Source organism: Poeciliopsis prolifica, unplaced genomic scaffold (genome assembly GCF_027474105.1).
Source record: "Poeciliopsis prolifica strain line A6 unplaced genomic scaffold, Auburn_PproV2 SCAFFOLD015, whole genome shotgun sequence".
Lineage (NCBI taxonomy): Eukaryota > Metazoa > Chordata > Actinopteri > Cyprinodontiformes > Poeciliidae > Poeciliopsis > Poeciliopsis prolifica.
In genome coordinates this window covers 5,562,113-5,576,060 of record NW_026562390.1, presented here as the reverse complement: position 1 = coordinate 5,576,060, position 13,948 = coordinate 5,562,113, and the positions used below count along the sequence as shown (strand labels likewise).

At 35.7% G+C, this 13,948-nt stretch overlaps 1 protein-coding gene across 1 annotated transcript in view; it reads left to right on the top strand.

The window, feature by feature from the left end:
- The window catches only part of trabd2a (TraB domain containing 2A), a 48,587-nt gene that overhangs the window by 29,178 nt on the left and 5,461 nt on the right, over positions 1 to 13,948 (top strand). The window contains exon 5 of the mRNA XM_055040049.1: positions 13,828 to 13,918. Coding sequence (XP_054896024.1) covers positions 13,828 to 13,918 — 91 coding nt within the window. The remainder of the gene's footprint in view (positions 1 to 13,827; positions 13,919 to 13,948) is intronic.

Sequence of the window (13,948 nt, the reverse complement as noted above, 5' to 3'; positions counted from 1 at the left end):
AGGTTTCCTGACCAAGAAGGGACACGGCACACATCATAATGGACAAGATAAATAGACAATAACAAACATGGACCCTATAATTATATAGAGTGCAAACAAGTTGACAAGAAAATGCAGTCCTTATTATTACAGTAACAATTTAAAATTTTAAATACAACACAGTTAAAAGTATTTCTGTCGTTGGTTTCTTGCAATGAAACCAATATTGGAAAAAAAAAACAACAAAAAAAGATTAGATTTTTCTAACCCTACATCAAAAATTGTGTTATGAAAAATTACAGGCGACTTGAATAGCACCTAAACTTACGCTGCACTCCTACCAAATTGCTGACCAAGATGATCACCACCAGTGATCTTACCTCTTTGTGTGACTGTTAGTATGTTTTGTACCTCTATTTGAAAGTTATAAGGGCAGCACAATAGTAGAAAATCATGCATTGGGAATAATACTGGTAAATATTGTTATGACAATATTAGTTGCCATATATGTATTTTTCTGTCCTCTTTCTCATCTTTGCTTCCATCACTCTGTCATCTTTAGTATTTTGGGCAACATAATTAGTTTCCATTGTCTGCAGCCATAGCGCTCTATCAGGCTGAATGTTACATTAACCATAAAAAATGCAAGTTCATAAGACCCAAAATGTTTCAGTCAACAATTATTGCACTCCAAACAGTCCTTTTACAATGTAAATATTGCAGACATTGACATTGCAATGGGATATATTCACAATATATTGTGCAGACCTTAAAAGCAAGTTCTGGCAGTTTTAGTTCAGATTGCAAGACATTCCAAGTGAAGGAGGAAATGACATCATGACCTTGATAAATATGTCATTTACCCTATTTTCTTTCATGCAAAATAGGATAAATAAACATGAACTAGTTCATATTGGAACTCAGATTTAAGATGAACTACTAACATAAATTATTTCATTTCAACCCAGGTGAACTTGATTTATGATGAAGTTCTTGTCAATGGTCCACTGATACAATGCAGCACATTCCAAAATACAGAAAACTGAACCATTATTACTAACCTGTACTGTGATTCAATCTATTATGTTACAATCATAATCTCTTCTATGCCATGTGACTGTGGAGTAGAGAATGAGTGTATTTACATATTGGTGAAGTTGTATTTTTTAATCCAGTTTAAAAGTGTGAATGCATTCATGTTTTGACTGAAAATGCTTAGCTCACCATGCTTCTCCTCAAATCTCTGCTCCAAAACCACAAATTTAAATGTTTGCGGCAGTGTAATTGCCAGTGTGGCTGACATGCTGTAAGAGTTACTATGCACTGAAATGTTTGAGTCATTTCACAGACAATTAGGGTTTGCCTTTGGATCTTCCACTATTTAGCGTAGTTGGAGCTCTCTAAAGTGAATACTTCTTGGTTGGTGAGCTGTTTAGTGCTTTGGGTAGACTGTAGCAGATGGATGTCTTGGACTTTGACCTGGCTCTAGGCAGAAAATGACATGAAATTTCCCAGAGCTCTCTGACTTCTGGTGTGTAACTTTGCACAGGAGAGTGGGAAAATAGTTACCTGAAATGTGAAACATCAAGTCACATGGGCATGACCATAATTAAAATAAAAACTATGGCACAAGTGAAAAAAATAAAAAATAACAACAAAAAAAAGTTGGAGGGGGTTTTGAACTAGTGTTTAGACCTAAAAACTAATGCTTGGCAGAAGAAAGAAAACATCAAATAATGTGTTTTGTAACAGTTGTATGCTTCAGAGGAGTTTCCTTGGAAGAGCACCATAAAGTGAAACATGGAAATTAAAAATGTTGTCCCTAGTCATGTACATTTTTCTGATACTATATTGGATAACTACTTTAAAATGCAAATACTATGCATTTTTTAGTTATTTTTAAGATATGATAAAATTCCTCTTTTTGTATTTGGTAATTTAAAATAAGTAATACATCCCACTTTAAATTATTCTTTTACCTTAAAACATACAAGCACACTGAAAATAGAGAACAGTGGCACATCAAAAAAGCAGTAGATTAGAATCCTTTTATTTTCTAAACATTTTTAATTATTGTAGTACTTACGTTTAGGTGAGTAGATATTTTCTTGTCAGTATTTAATAACAAGATAGCAAGATTTTATTTGTTTTTCTTTAAACAAGCTTGAAATAAAAGTGCATCTTCGGATTTATTTTTGAATGTTTAAATCTTGAAATATTCATTCATGACTGGAATTATTTAAAATCATTTAAGTGTTAAGCCTTTGAGAATATCAGGTAGCATTTTGAATATCTGTAAACAGCTGGTACTGTCAGTTTCTTAGACCGGTCAACATACATATTTTTTAAAAATAAACAAACTATGATGCATTAGCTTCTGCCTTCATTGTATGCGAGACAGTCATAATTCAACAAACAGACATTCTTCATTAATTTTCCAAGCATAATTTCCAGTCTGAATTTGCTTGATTCCTGGCCCGAATCCCTCCTGTCTGTAGCTCCGTCTCTCGTGTTTTTTCTTTCCCAGATGGTGTGAAACTCAAAAAAGTGCTGTTTTTCCACAGCACCTCACCCTCATAAACAGCCAGTTTACAACTGTTTGGGGTAGTCACTGACACGAGTACACACATGTCATCCAGCTCCAGTAAAATGCAGACCAGACCCACCACACACACATGCACACTGGGTGGGGAAACAGCGACAGGCAGGGACTGAAGCGTCTGCCAAACCTGGATTGCCTCCCAGATTTAAGTTTGAATGACACCTTTATGTTGGAATGTTTTATTTCACAAGATTTATTTAACTTTTTTTACTGTAGGAAAGGGAATTTCTGTTACAGGACTACAATCCATTTTGTTGTTATTCTACTTTTTTATCTGCCTAATGGCAAATTGTAAATTCAATTGGCCATTCAAGAACTGAGTTCATATCTCACAAAACAGAGCAATCAAGCTTTGCCACATCCAAACCAATCTGATAGAATCCTCTCTTTAATAGTGTCGTGCAAAATTATTCATACCCCTTATACTTAACGGGAACTCCACATGCACATCTGTAAGTTAGAAAACCATTAAAAAATTTAATGTGCATAATTATTACTAAGCCCCTTTTAATTTGACATACCAAATAAAATCCAATACAACTAACTGCCCTACAAAGTCAGCCATTAACTACCTGAGTCCAGTAGTGTGAAATTTAATGTGAGTATAAATAACAGCTGTTGTGTGAAGGTCTCTGACGTTGGTTAGACAACATTAGTGAACAAACAGCATCTTAAAGACCAATAATCAAATTAGACAGGTCAGGAATAAAATTGTGGGAAGGTTTAAAGGAACCAGACGTCATTTATCAAAAATCCCTGAGTTGTGAAGGTTTCTCAGTCACTATTCAATCAGATGTGTAAAGCTAGTGAAAACACAACCCACAAGTCTTGCACTGTTTGGACAATTATTAACCCAAGGTGGTATAGGAGGCATGAAGGCTTTTGCAAGGTATTATATGTGTTTATCATAACAACTCTTTGTATTTTTAGACAGCTAAATGTTAGAGGACGGCCTTTTCAAATACACACATGTATGCATGTGTGTGTGTGTGTGTGTGTGTATATGTATATAAACACAGGAATAATATACATAGTATAGTCAGTATATTATATAATATACATAATTCAGTGCAAGAAAAGAATTGTGAAACATCAAGCCACAATTTTTTTTTTTCCTCTGGAGTCTTCAATCTTAGTTTTAGTCATATTCACAATCCCACAAGCAGCTCAGATAAAGTTGAAAAACTTTGACCAGAAAGATAAGAAGTCAGGAGCATCTGTAATGTGTCATCAGCCTACTGCTTCCCCCTTAAAGAGGGATAAAAGGAAGATAAACCTGTCAGCCACTTTGGATAACTAACTGCCTGTAAAGCTCCTGAGTGAAAAGCTCCTAAGTATATACATTTCTCTGCTCTCATATGGTTTGAGGCCCCAGTGTCTGTTCCTGAAAGACATATTTCATACAGCCCACACTTCTTCTCTCAGTTGTCACAACATCTTGCTGTGATTTATTGAAAGAGTTGAACTCCTCACCCCTGACCCTATTCAAACCCAGCAGTATTTCCTCATCCACCTGGAACATGCTCTTTATGTGCCTTCCCAGAGGCCAAACTTTCATTCGGACCAGAAATACCAAACTACTATATGAAAGAGAAAAGGAGAAGGAAAATTATATATTAAGCAGGAGAGCAGCCGTCCATCTATTGATGATTTGAAATGGGGCTTGTTATGAAGAGGTTGTCCTCTTTCATTTTGAGGATGAAACGTAAAGTGGACTGATGTTCTGCCCAGAGGGGAAGGAGATACTAAGAAATATATTATCCCTTAGTTCTCTGATACTTAAGTATTTGTGCTTTTACGGAGGTTCGTTCACATATCAAATTTTATTGTTCCATAAAGTATGATGTATATTTTTATGAGTTGCATTTATTTTGTTTTTCATTGCCCAAATTAAGTGCATATATACATTCAGTCAACTATAAAAAAAATATTAAGTCCAGTTTTACTTTTGGTCTGTTCAGTCCATTCCAGTAAAATCAAATCAATAAGTCAGATTCAGTTATAATTATAAACAGTCAAATTCAATCCAAGGTATAATGTGATGCAATACAGTTCAGCTGATCATTTATTGTCTGTTTGTAAAAGCAGGAGGGGCTCAGCTGACTGAGATGTGGACTTAATACAATTCCTTTTTCTTAAACATGTATGTGATGTCAATACAGAGGAACAGCTTGTTTTTAACAGGAAGAAACTTATTTGGGAGTCAGGCTCCATATGAGCTACAACCTGCCACAACCAACTGAAGATTGGGAGAATAGAAAATACACAGATAAAATACAAGAGGACTGAGACAGGGCTACCTTCTATGAGAACTCAAAGAATTAGTCCGCAAACGAAATGCTAGCAAAAGTTTTCTTGATGGTTTTGTTCAGAAAAGACACAACTAAACTATGAAACATCGAGTCAGGAGTTATGTTCTTTAACAGAAACAGAAACAAACCCAAAGTCAGCTGTCGCTACAATCACGTCTTTATGTAAGAGTACATATGTAATGGTAGCAATAACTCTATGAATGAATCCTGCTAGGAAGGAGGCATCCAAACTCAAAAAATAGGACAAGTGTACCTTCTTCTGTATGGAAAGACTATTGTTGCACTGCAAATGGTATGTAAAACCTTCTGAAACTCAACATATTACTCTAACCATCCATGAAAAATGCGTTTAATTTTATTGAATTTTTGGACAGAGCACAAATGCTGTCTGGATTTAACTCCATTTCCAATCCATCTCAGATGCCTGATGTGAGATTTCAAACTCATTTGCAGTTATATTGTGCCTGCATAGTGTAGGAAATTAGACTTTTTATTACTCTGGCAAACATCTGGATTCAGAAGTCAAACTTTGGGAGTGTGCAGTCAAATCACTGAAATAACCCCTGAAGTTGGAAATCCGTGGTAATTGGTGTAAAGCAAAGTGATGGCTGCATCATGTCTCATTTGACATCTGATGATTTGGGAAGAACATGCTGCTGCAGTGTTTTTACTTGCTGGTAGGTAAAGAGATGATTGCAACACGTCATTAAAACAATGCAGCTTTCTCTTCTTTAAAGCTTTTTCAGATACTTAGGTTGTTTAGAAATTATCACTTTCCACCACGATACAAATATAACTTGGATGGATTTGTTTAGTTGGCAAATAAAGAGAACTGATGAGAAACGTAGTTGGGATAACACATGGTTAACTGACAAAGGTAGTTGTCTAGCAGCAAAATCGGCCTGGTGAATAAGAAAATCATTGACAGAACACCAAATAGGGGTAGATTGACCATCAAAAACAGAGCCTGTGGGAATTTACAAGACTCCTTTGTAAGGATCTGCTTTTACTTATGACCTAGACCTAAAACACAGATGATATCCAGGCCTTCTGGGACGACAACAAGATTGCTTGCAGATTAATCAAACTAAACAGGCACAAAATTGCTCTGTAAGCCACATGTTTTAGATGGAAGTGCTGTGTGGAATGCTTTTTAAAAAAGTGAGAGGGCATCCGACTCCCATTGCTATCCTTTTTTTCTGGATGGAGACAGTTGACAGGCAGAGGAGGAACTCGCAGCAGGATCTGAGGCCTGAAGAGATATGCGTGTTGTTTAAAAATGTTATTTTTGAAAGGAAGACATTTTTGCGGCTACAGTAAGAAACTGCAGAAATGCATACAAACACATCATATAAAGAAAAACAGAACAGTTATTATCGTCAAAAAATTTGCAACTGACAGCCTGATCCTAATTTAAATGATGCCAAAACTTGATTTTGGCAAAAAAATTAATGAAGCATTATTTAGTTGTCTCAGAATAACCCTTATTTGTATCCCTGCCCTGTCTGTGTTGTGTTTGCTACCCAGACCTATTTGACAAATTGATATCTTGGCTTGTGACCCTGTTAAACATTGCTGTGCCGGCTTGCAGACTACATTGTGTCTGTGTAGCGTTGCCAGCTCAAACAAATATTCAAGCTGTTTTATTTGGGTTTAAAAATGTGAGATTAGCCAGCAGACACAAGCAAAGATAAGAAACAGCATTTGAAAAGCCAAAAATAATGATGTGCACCAAAAATGTGTTATTTTACATTTCTCCCCCGTTAATCATCCTAGAGCCAACCACCATCACTTCTACTCATGTGTATAGATGGTTAATCACCTATTGACAGGGTAATCCTGATGTTATAACTGTGCATACTGAAGGTATAACAACATGGTCTTTGTTTGTAGAGCGTAACTTGCTCAGTATTACGTCTGCTGTATAGCAACAAAAGAGTCAAGATTTATTTTTCTTTGGCATGAACACATGGGATATCATGAACCTTATCAAACTTTAGTGCGAGTTACAAACCTTGTTGCCAATGAAATCCATGCCTACTGGCATAATTCATCCTTGCCTGTTTATTTTGCATTTTAAATCATTCTGAATGAAGAATGAATATCATACGATCGAGCTTGTTCTCCATTAGTGTTTTTACTTGTGTGTTTCACAGCACTCAGCAAAGACATGCAAGGCAATCCATCACATCCAACTGTGCATTGCCGTGGATTTTTTTTTTTTTTTTTTGGCCTCTCTATGTGTTTCTTCGGTAAAATTTTCTCAATAAAGATAGGTATATGATTTTATCCCAGTAAATACTCTTCTTTTAATACTGTACTTTGGTATCTAATGTTAGCTTTGTCTCTTTTTAGTTTGATTAAGACACTTAAGCTTTGCATAATTTCCATTGTCAGTTATTTAGGATGAAAGGTGGGATATAGATGCAGAGCTCTGATTTAAAGTAAAAGCAACTAGAGAAACCCATATCTTTAGAATGAAACAGCTTTATTTTTCATTTTTCTCAGTACAAATATCAGTGTAAAGGACCACAAAACATAGATTATCAGAGAAACCCCAGATTTGCTAAATTGACAAAGTAATGCATTTCCTACCATGTACTTTTGAATACTGTTAGTGCAATACTTTGCTGTGATTTTTAAAACATAATGTACCCCTACAGTTTTTAGCTAAAACTAGATGTACAGCAAACAGATAGAAAGGCAAATGTCACTCAGTTCGTCAATAAAAGATAAGCATGAAGTTAGGTGGCCGACTATGATTTATATATCATCTCAAAATGTTGGGGATCAGATTTGGATATCCCTAATTATAAATTATAAAGACTGCACTTCCACAGTAAGCTAGACATTTCTGGAAGCCCAGGTTTACACTTTTGAATGTCTAAAGGTAAAATACAAACATTAGTGTGCGAAGTCACAATAATTTCCTTGCAACAAACAGGAGAAAAAGCGAAGACCGCACTGACAGAGAGCACAGAGTCTACTTTAGGCTGGCAGATGTAATCCCTAACACGGCTGTGAGCCACCACAAATTTTCCGTGTGAACTTATTTAAAAACAACCTCATACCACAGACCTCTCATGCTCCTTGTTTCTCATTTATTCTAAACAATCATTTTAAAGCACTTTGTTCAGCACACTTTCTCTGCCATCTCATTAAAATGACAAATAGCTGAATGAGTCAGGATTACATTTATCAACTTAGGAAGTAACTCGTCAATCATTTTGGTGTGATTTACAGAAATATTTTGGACATATATATATGCCTTTGCCTGTAATGCATTGTGCTAGGCAGTATAGTTTAAAAAACAGTAATATACGCTCTCTGAATCCATAATATATTTCAAAAAGTTACATTTTAAAAATACATTAGTCTGGAATATTTGTTTACATTTTCAGTTTTATATAAATTGCTAATAAATAAAGGGTAACATGAAAGACTTTATAGTTGCAGATGTTCTGCCACAAAAATGCATTTGACAATGAGTTGCTCATGTTATGCTCCTTATTTTTGGGACTTATAATTCATGTAGCAAAGATTTAGACAAAGCAATATGTTAGTTGAAATTATTGTACAAAGTACAAATTAACAATACAACCTTCTTAAGTTGTGTTTTGGATGGCAAACGGAAACATACTAAATAATCTTCACTGTTCATTTTTAAAGTTGGAGCCAAGATGCTCCTATCCTGTTTTATCAAAGTTTGTCATCTGAGAACTCAGCGTTCCTTTGCTTGTTTTGGTATCTCGATTGTCTCTACTTCTGTTTTTTTCCTGTCTTGACTTTAGAAATCTGTGTTAATCTTATCCTGTCTGTGTTTATGGGTTTATCTTTATTCTGTCTGCTGCTTTTTTCACCCTGTTGCCTGCCTTCATAGTGCTTCTCAGATTTTCCATCTGCTTTCAAAATGGAGGAAATGGAGATCGGTATCGATACTACAAAAAAGCAATACCCTATTGAGGGTGGCCAGTTTCTGAGTCACGGTCTGCTTGAGAGAAATATACTGAAAGATAGTTTTGGTGTTGGTTGAAATATTATCATTCTTTAGAATAAAGAATTCTTATTTTGTGGAACTGAGGCATAGATTTTGTGTGCTTTTTATAATCAGCACAGCTTATCTTTTAAACTCTCACAGTCATGTCAAAGCCATATTTTATTGGGACTTATTCTTATCATTGGCATCTTACTTTCAGAACCATATCCTGTTTATGTTGGTGTTTCAAAAACAGTTTTACTGACACTCGCATTGTGGTTTGGTTGAACTTCTATATCCTTAAACATATATTAAGTGACATTAGATTGCTAAGGACTAATAAATAAATACCAAAACGACAACAAGTCGCATCATCATAAATGGGTTCCAGGCAAATCCTTTTACTTTCTACAAGATTTGTTCATATTCTGTTTAGTAGTAAAGATTTTTGGTTCCTGTAATAGCAAACATGTGCTACCCTTTTTGCAGTCTATAAACCACAAGTTGACATTTTTACACAAATGGAGGACAAATGCAAGATGAAACGACTCTACAGTGAACAGTGATGGAATTGTGGCTTTTGCGTCTTATTATGAAAAACTTGCTTTTTGGCTCCTACCTCAATCTGCCTTGATCCTTGGTTATGTGAAACATTAGGCTACATATACATTTGTGTGTTTTGGTCTAGTCTGAATTAGTTCAAAAACTATTTTATGTGGTATTCCAGTATTTCTAAAATACATTTGTATTCTATTGAGGATTAATCCAGGTGCCCTGCAGTCTCTCTGAGTTCAATCAAAAATGGTTATTCTCAGAAATCTAAAACCTGCAGGTTTTCCTCTGTTCACTGCAAGTCATTAAGCAGGTTTTTATGTCTGGCACTACAACTATTGTAAAACAATAAACTCTTCAAGTTTCCCTCCTGCTCCTCCTCATGGCTAAGTAAGAAGCCCAGGGCTTCTCGTTGTCAGCATGAGCAATACGCTATATATTTCAACCCCACTCTAAATACATTCACCACATACATACCTTTATTTGCAAGGGATGCCCATGGCAGTGTTTTTATTAGTTGCATTATTGTAGATTGTTTGTCGTAGTTGAAATACCAAGGGCATGCCAGTTTGATACATTTGTAATAAATAACTCTCCTGACATGTGGGCAGTCATACCAGTCTGATGACCGAACCATATCTGTGTGTTTAGTGTCACTCTATATGGATGAGCTTGAAAATTTTTCTGGCCAAATACGAACTATTTGTAAGAGATATGAAGTGAAGTCATACTTAGATATATCACCCCATAAGGGTAAGCCGCCCACTATCCCACAAGTCTTTAATCTTTCACACTGTTTCCTGCGGGTTTGTGTTCTTTTCAAACAATCTCCAAAATGATTATTGATGATTGTTATGTTTATTGTTTGAAGGAATTCTGTGCCCATCACGTACAAATAACATTATAAGTAAATCATGTATAATTGGAAAAAAAAGTCATATTATCAAAGCCTGTATTTCTAGACAGAGCTGGCCTTGTTTGATAAACACAAGACAAGCTGTGTTGTTTTTGTGCCAGTGAATAACCAGTAATTTTCCTCATATTTGTCTTTGTCATGACTGTCACTTTTATGGATGGTTGACGCTCTTTGACAGTTGAACACCCTGAGGTTTTACTTGGCTGTTACAAGCCAGTGTTGGGGTTTTCCAGAAAAACAAACAAAAAAAATGTGTCGTTACATAATTTCTGAAACATTGGATCACAAATGTCTCTTTTTTTTTTTTTTTTTTAGCTTTGACAATAGTTTACATAGGCTTAATTTGTCTTTTTATGCTCCACAGCATGGTGACACCTTATGGTTATCTACCTCAATAGAAGGTTTCTTTTTGTGGACAGAGGTGATGACTACAGGCTGCTGAAGTCTACTGACTAGCAGAACATAATGTGTACATAAACAGCAAGAAAAGTCTGCATGGGGTGGAAGGCCTCAGTACTTACTATAGCGTTTGTTTATCCAGCATGCTGTAATGTTATGAGAACTGCTGCTCTGGCCTTGGTTTCAAGCTGTAGAGTAAATATTGAAGACTATGGAAAAGGAACACTATTTAAGACTTTCCATATGTTCTAATAATCTGAGCCTCTGATTGCAGCAATTCCACGTCTTCCTGACAAGAAGAACCTTTGTGGTTCTCCTCTTACACAGCTCTAAGTGCAGGTGTGAGGAGTAGTAAAACATAGTTCACTCAATTTAAAGACAGACAAGAACTTGTACAATCTACAATCCAATCTCAGATAATTGGACACCAGTGTATGAACTGAGATCGGTTCTCGTCATATAAGTTTTTTTTAATATGTTATCCAACATCATCATGAGCCAGTATGTTTGTTTTTTGTTTAATGTCTTTTAGGTCTTAATGACATTCCTCTTTAGTGTTTGAGTTGAAACAATTATCTTGGCGGAGCATGTAATACCACACTGTCTAAAATAAATCATAACATTGGACCTTCAATATTTTCAGCTTTGATTTGTCTCGTTAATGTATTTTTTTAAGACTTGTTTGCAATTTCTTAAATTTTCTTGCACTTTTAAATGGCCTATTTATGACTAATCCACATTTATAGGTATTTTCTAAAACAACAGTTACTTCTAAAATATATTTGACTTAATCAGTGATTAGCTTCAATGTTAAAGGCAATGAGGATAAAGACTTTCTCAAATCATAGTGTGTTGGTGTAAAACTTATTTATAGTTTTTTTTTTCTTTTTTGGCCTGCTTTCAAAGCTGTCGCATTAGAGGAAATTGGACCAAACATTAAAATTAAGCATTTCCAAGCAACACATGACCTAATCTTTGCCTCTCTTACTAAGTGGTCCATTTCATGTTTCTGGATGAAGAGAGTACACGGTGAATGAAGGCTTTCAGGTTTGTCTCGTATCTTTATCTCCACCATCTCCCTTCTCTTGGTGCAACTTAAAAGGCATACAGTGAACATATTGTGCATTGGTGCGAATATCCCTGGCCAATTTCATCGATTTAAGATGTATGAAATAAGCCTAAGTAAATAATCAGTGGAAATACATGTCAGATGTTGCTCCAGATTACTCCAGATGTGGACGCCCAAAACTGTCCACGGCTGTAAATTGCAGGGCTGCAGGTCTGTTTCCAGTGAGAGGCTGTAAATAAATATCAAGTGCAAGTTATGCCATGAGCCCAAAGCAGGGCCAGAGAAACACGTTTTTTAGCTTAAGGTGGAACATTTCTGTAACTAATGCATAAAACTTCAGATAAAAAAAAATAGCTTTACGATTTCACATTAGATAATGTTGCATGTTGAAATTTTTATTTATTTATTTTTTTCCCATTTTTATCTGCTGTCTGCTTGATGCCGTGAATTAATGAGTCTAAAAATGGCTCTGTAATGAAGCCATATGTGAAACCAGCAGGGCACAATTTCAGTTAGTCATAAATTAGGAGCAAGGTACTGAAAACATTACATAACCTCTGTGAGAGTCATCTTGCATCAAAATAAATGCAGATGATCTGTTTGAGAAAGTATTGTTAAATTCTAAATTTAGTATACACAATGAATCAGATTTATACTTGGATTTTCAGTTTCTGTGAATCTAAAAAAGATATTTGAAGACTACAGCTATAGAACTCTTTCTGTCGCGTTTTTTAGTTTCAAATGACCATTGAGTGTCTTGCTAAGTTTGGCTTTGCTTGCTTTTGTGTCTTGGGCTCATAAAAGCCTCCCACTATTTTGAAATTATATTTCACATTCATTTATTTTTCTCAAAATATAAAAAAACCCAATGCTTTCTTTTTTTATATTTAAAAAAAACACTTATTTTTTCTGCTCTCCCACTGAAGATAGTTTGTCGTGGTACGTCCTGAAAATTTGCATATATCTGTATGCTTATGTAGGCATGTTATTGTGTGTATACTAATGTGTCTGAACTTTCCATTCCCCTACATTGTGTCAAGCAGCATAATTTAATCCCACCTCGGTCCTGTGATGTAGACTTGAATAAATCTTGAGGTTGAATAAAAGTTAAGCTGTTTCTAAATGAAAGCAAGCTGTAAAACTTTTATCCCTTTGATTCATTCTGATCTCTATTTTTATTTGGGAGTTTGGTCTGGATATTTACATCTTATAGACTAAATCCAACTGATGCATATTTAAACATTGCATATTCATCAATATGTGACACCATAGTCATGGTGGCATCAACATGGCACCTATAGTGCATCCAGGATAGCCTGTTTCTATCGGTGGCTCTGACCCAGATTAAAGTGCTGGGGTTCATTGTTTACACAGCTCCGTGGTGCCACGGCTGAGCAGGCCTAAACAATAGGCCACTGCTCCCTTTTGTCAGTATGAGAGGAAGAATGGAGACCTCTTGACATGGCAACCTGAAGCCTCAATGGTCCCACTTCACCTAGCTGAGAGGGTCACAGCGAGAGAGAGAGAGGACAGGCAAGTAGAGGGGATGGAAAAGATTAGTACGATTGTGAATGAAGAGATCAAAATGGTTGGCGATGAAAACAAGGAGTAGAGATGAGGAGTTTAAATAAAACCCTAACCTTTGAGTATTTTTGTGTTATTTTTCAAAATCGGAGGCAAATTGTAGCTAATTGGACACAATAAACCACTGAAACTTTTTCTTTTATCGTTTTCAAAATATCATTTTAAAGAATCATGCTCTTTAATTTGAATTTATTGTGTTTACATTTGATATTATTACTGTTGCATGACTGTAACATCTCCTCTACCTTGAGTCCTTCCTATTTCTTTTCATATTACATTCTTGCAGTCTTGAGTCTTCCAGTCCTAACTGCTTTATTCCTGCTCTACTCTACTGTATTCTGGAGCCCTTTATATCAAATGTCCTGCTTCTGTTAGCGTTAATGCATCACTCTTAGCTTTGGAAAAAGGGGAGTCATGAGTTTAATTTCTTGGTTGCAGGTCACTTTCTTGGCAACAACACAGTTATCGATGTGCTTCGCCGCCAGGGATATGAGGTGGAACACACGCCTGCTGGACAGCCCATAAAGAGGTAACAGCACTGGTAGTAAGCAAGTTAAAC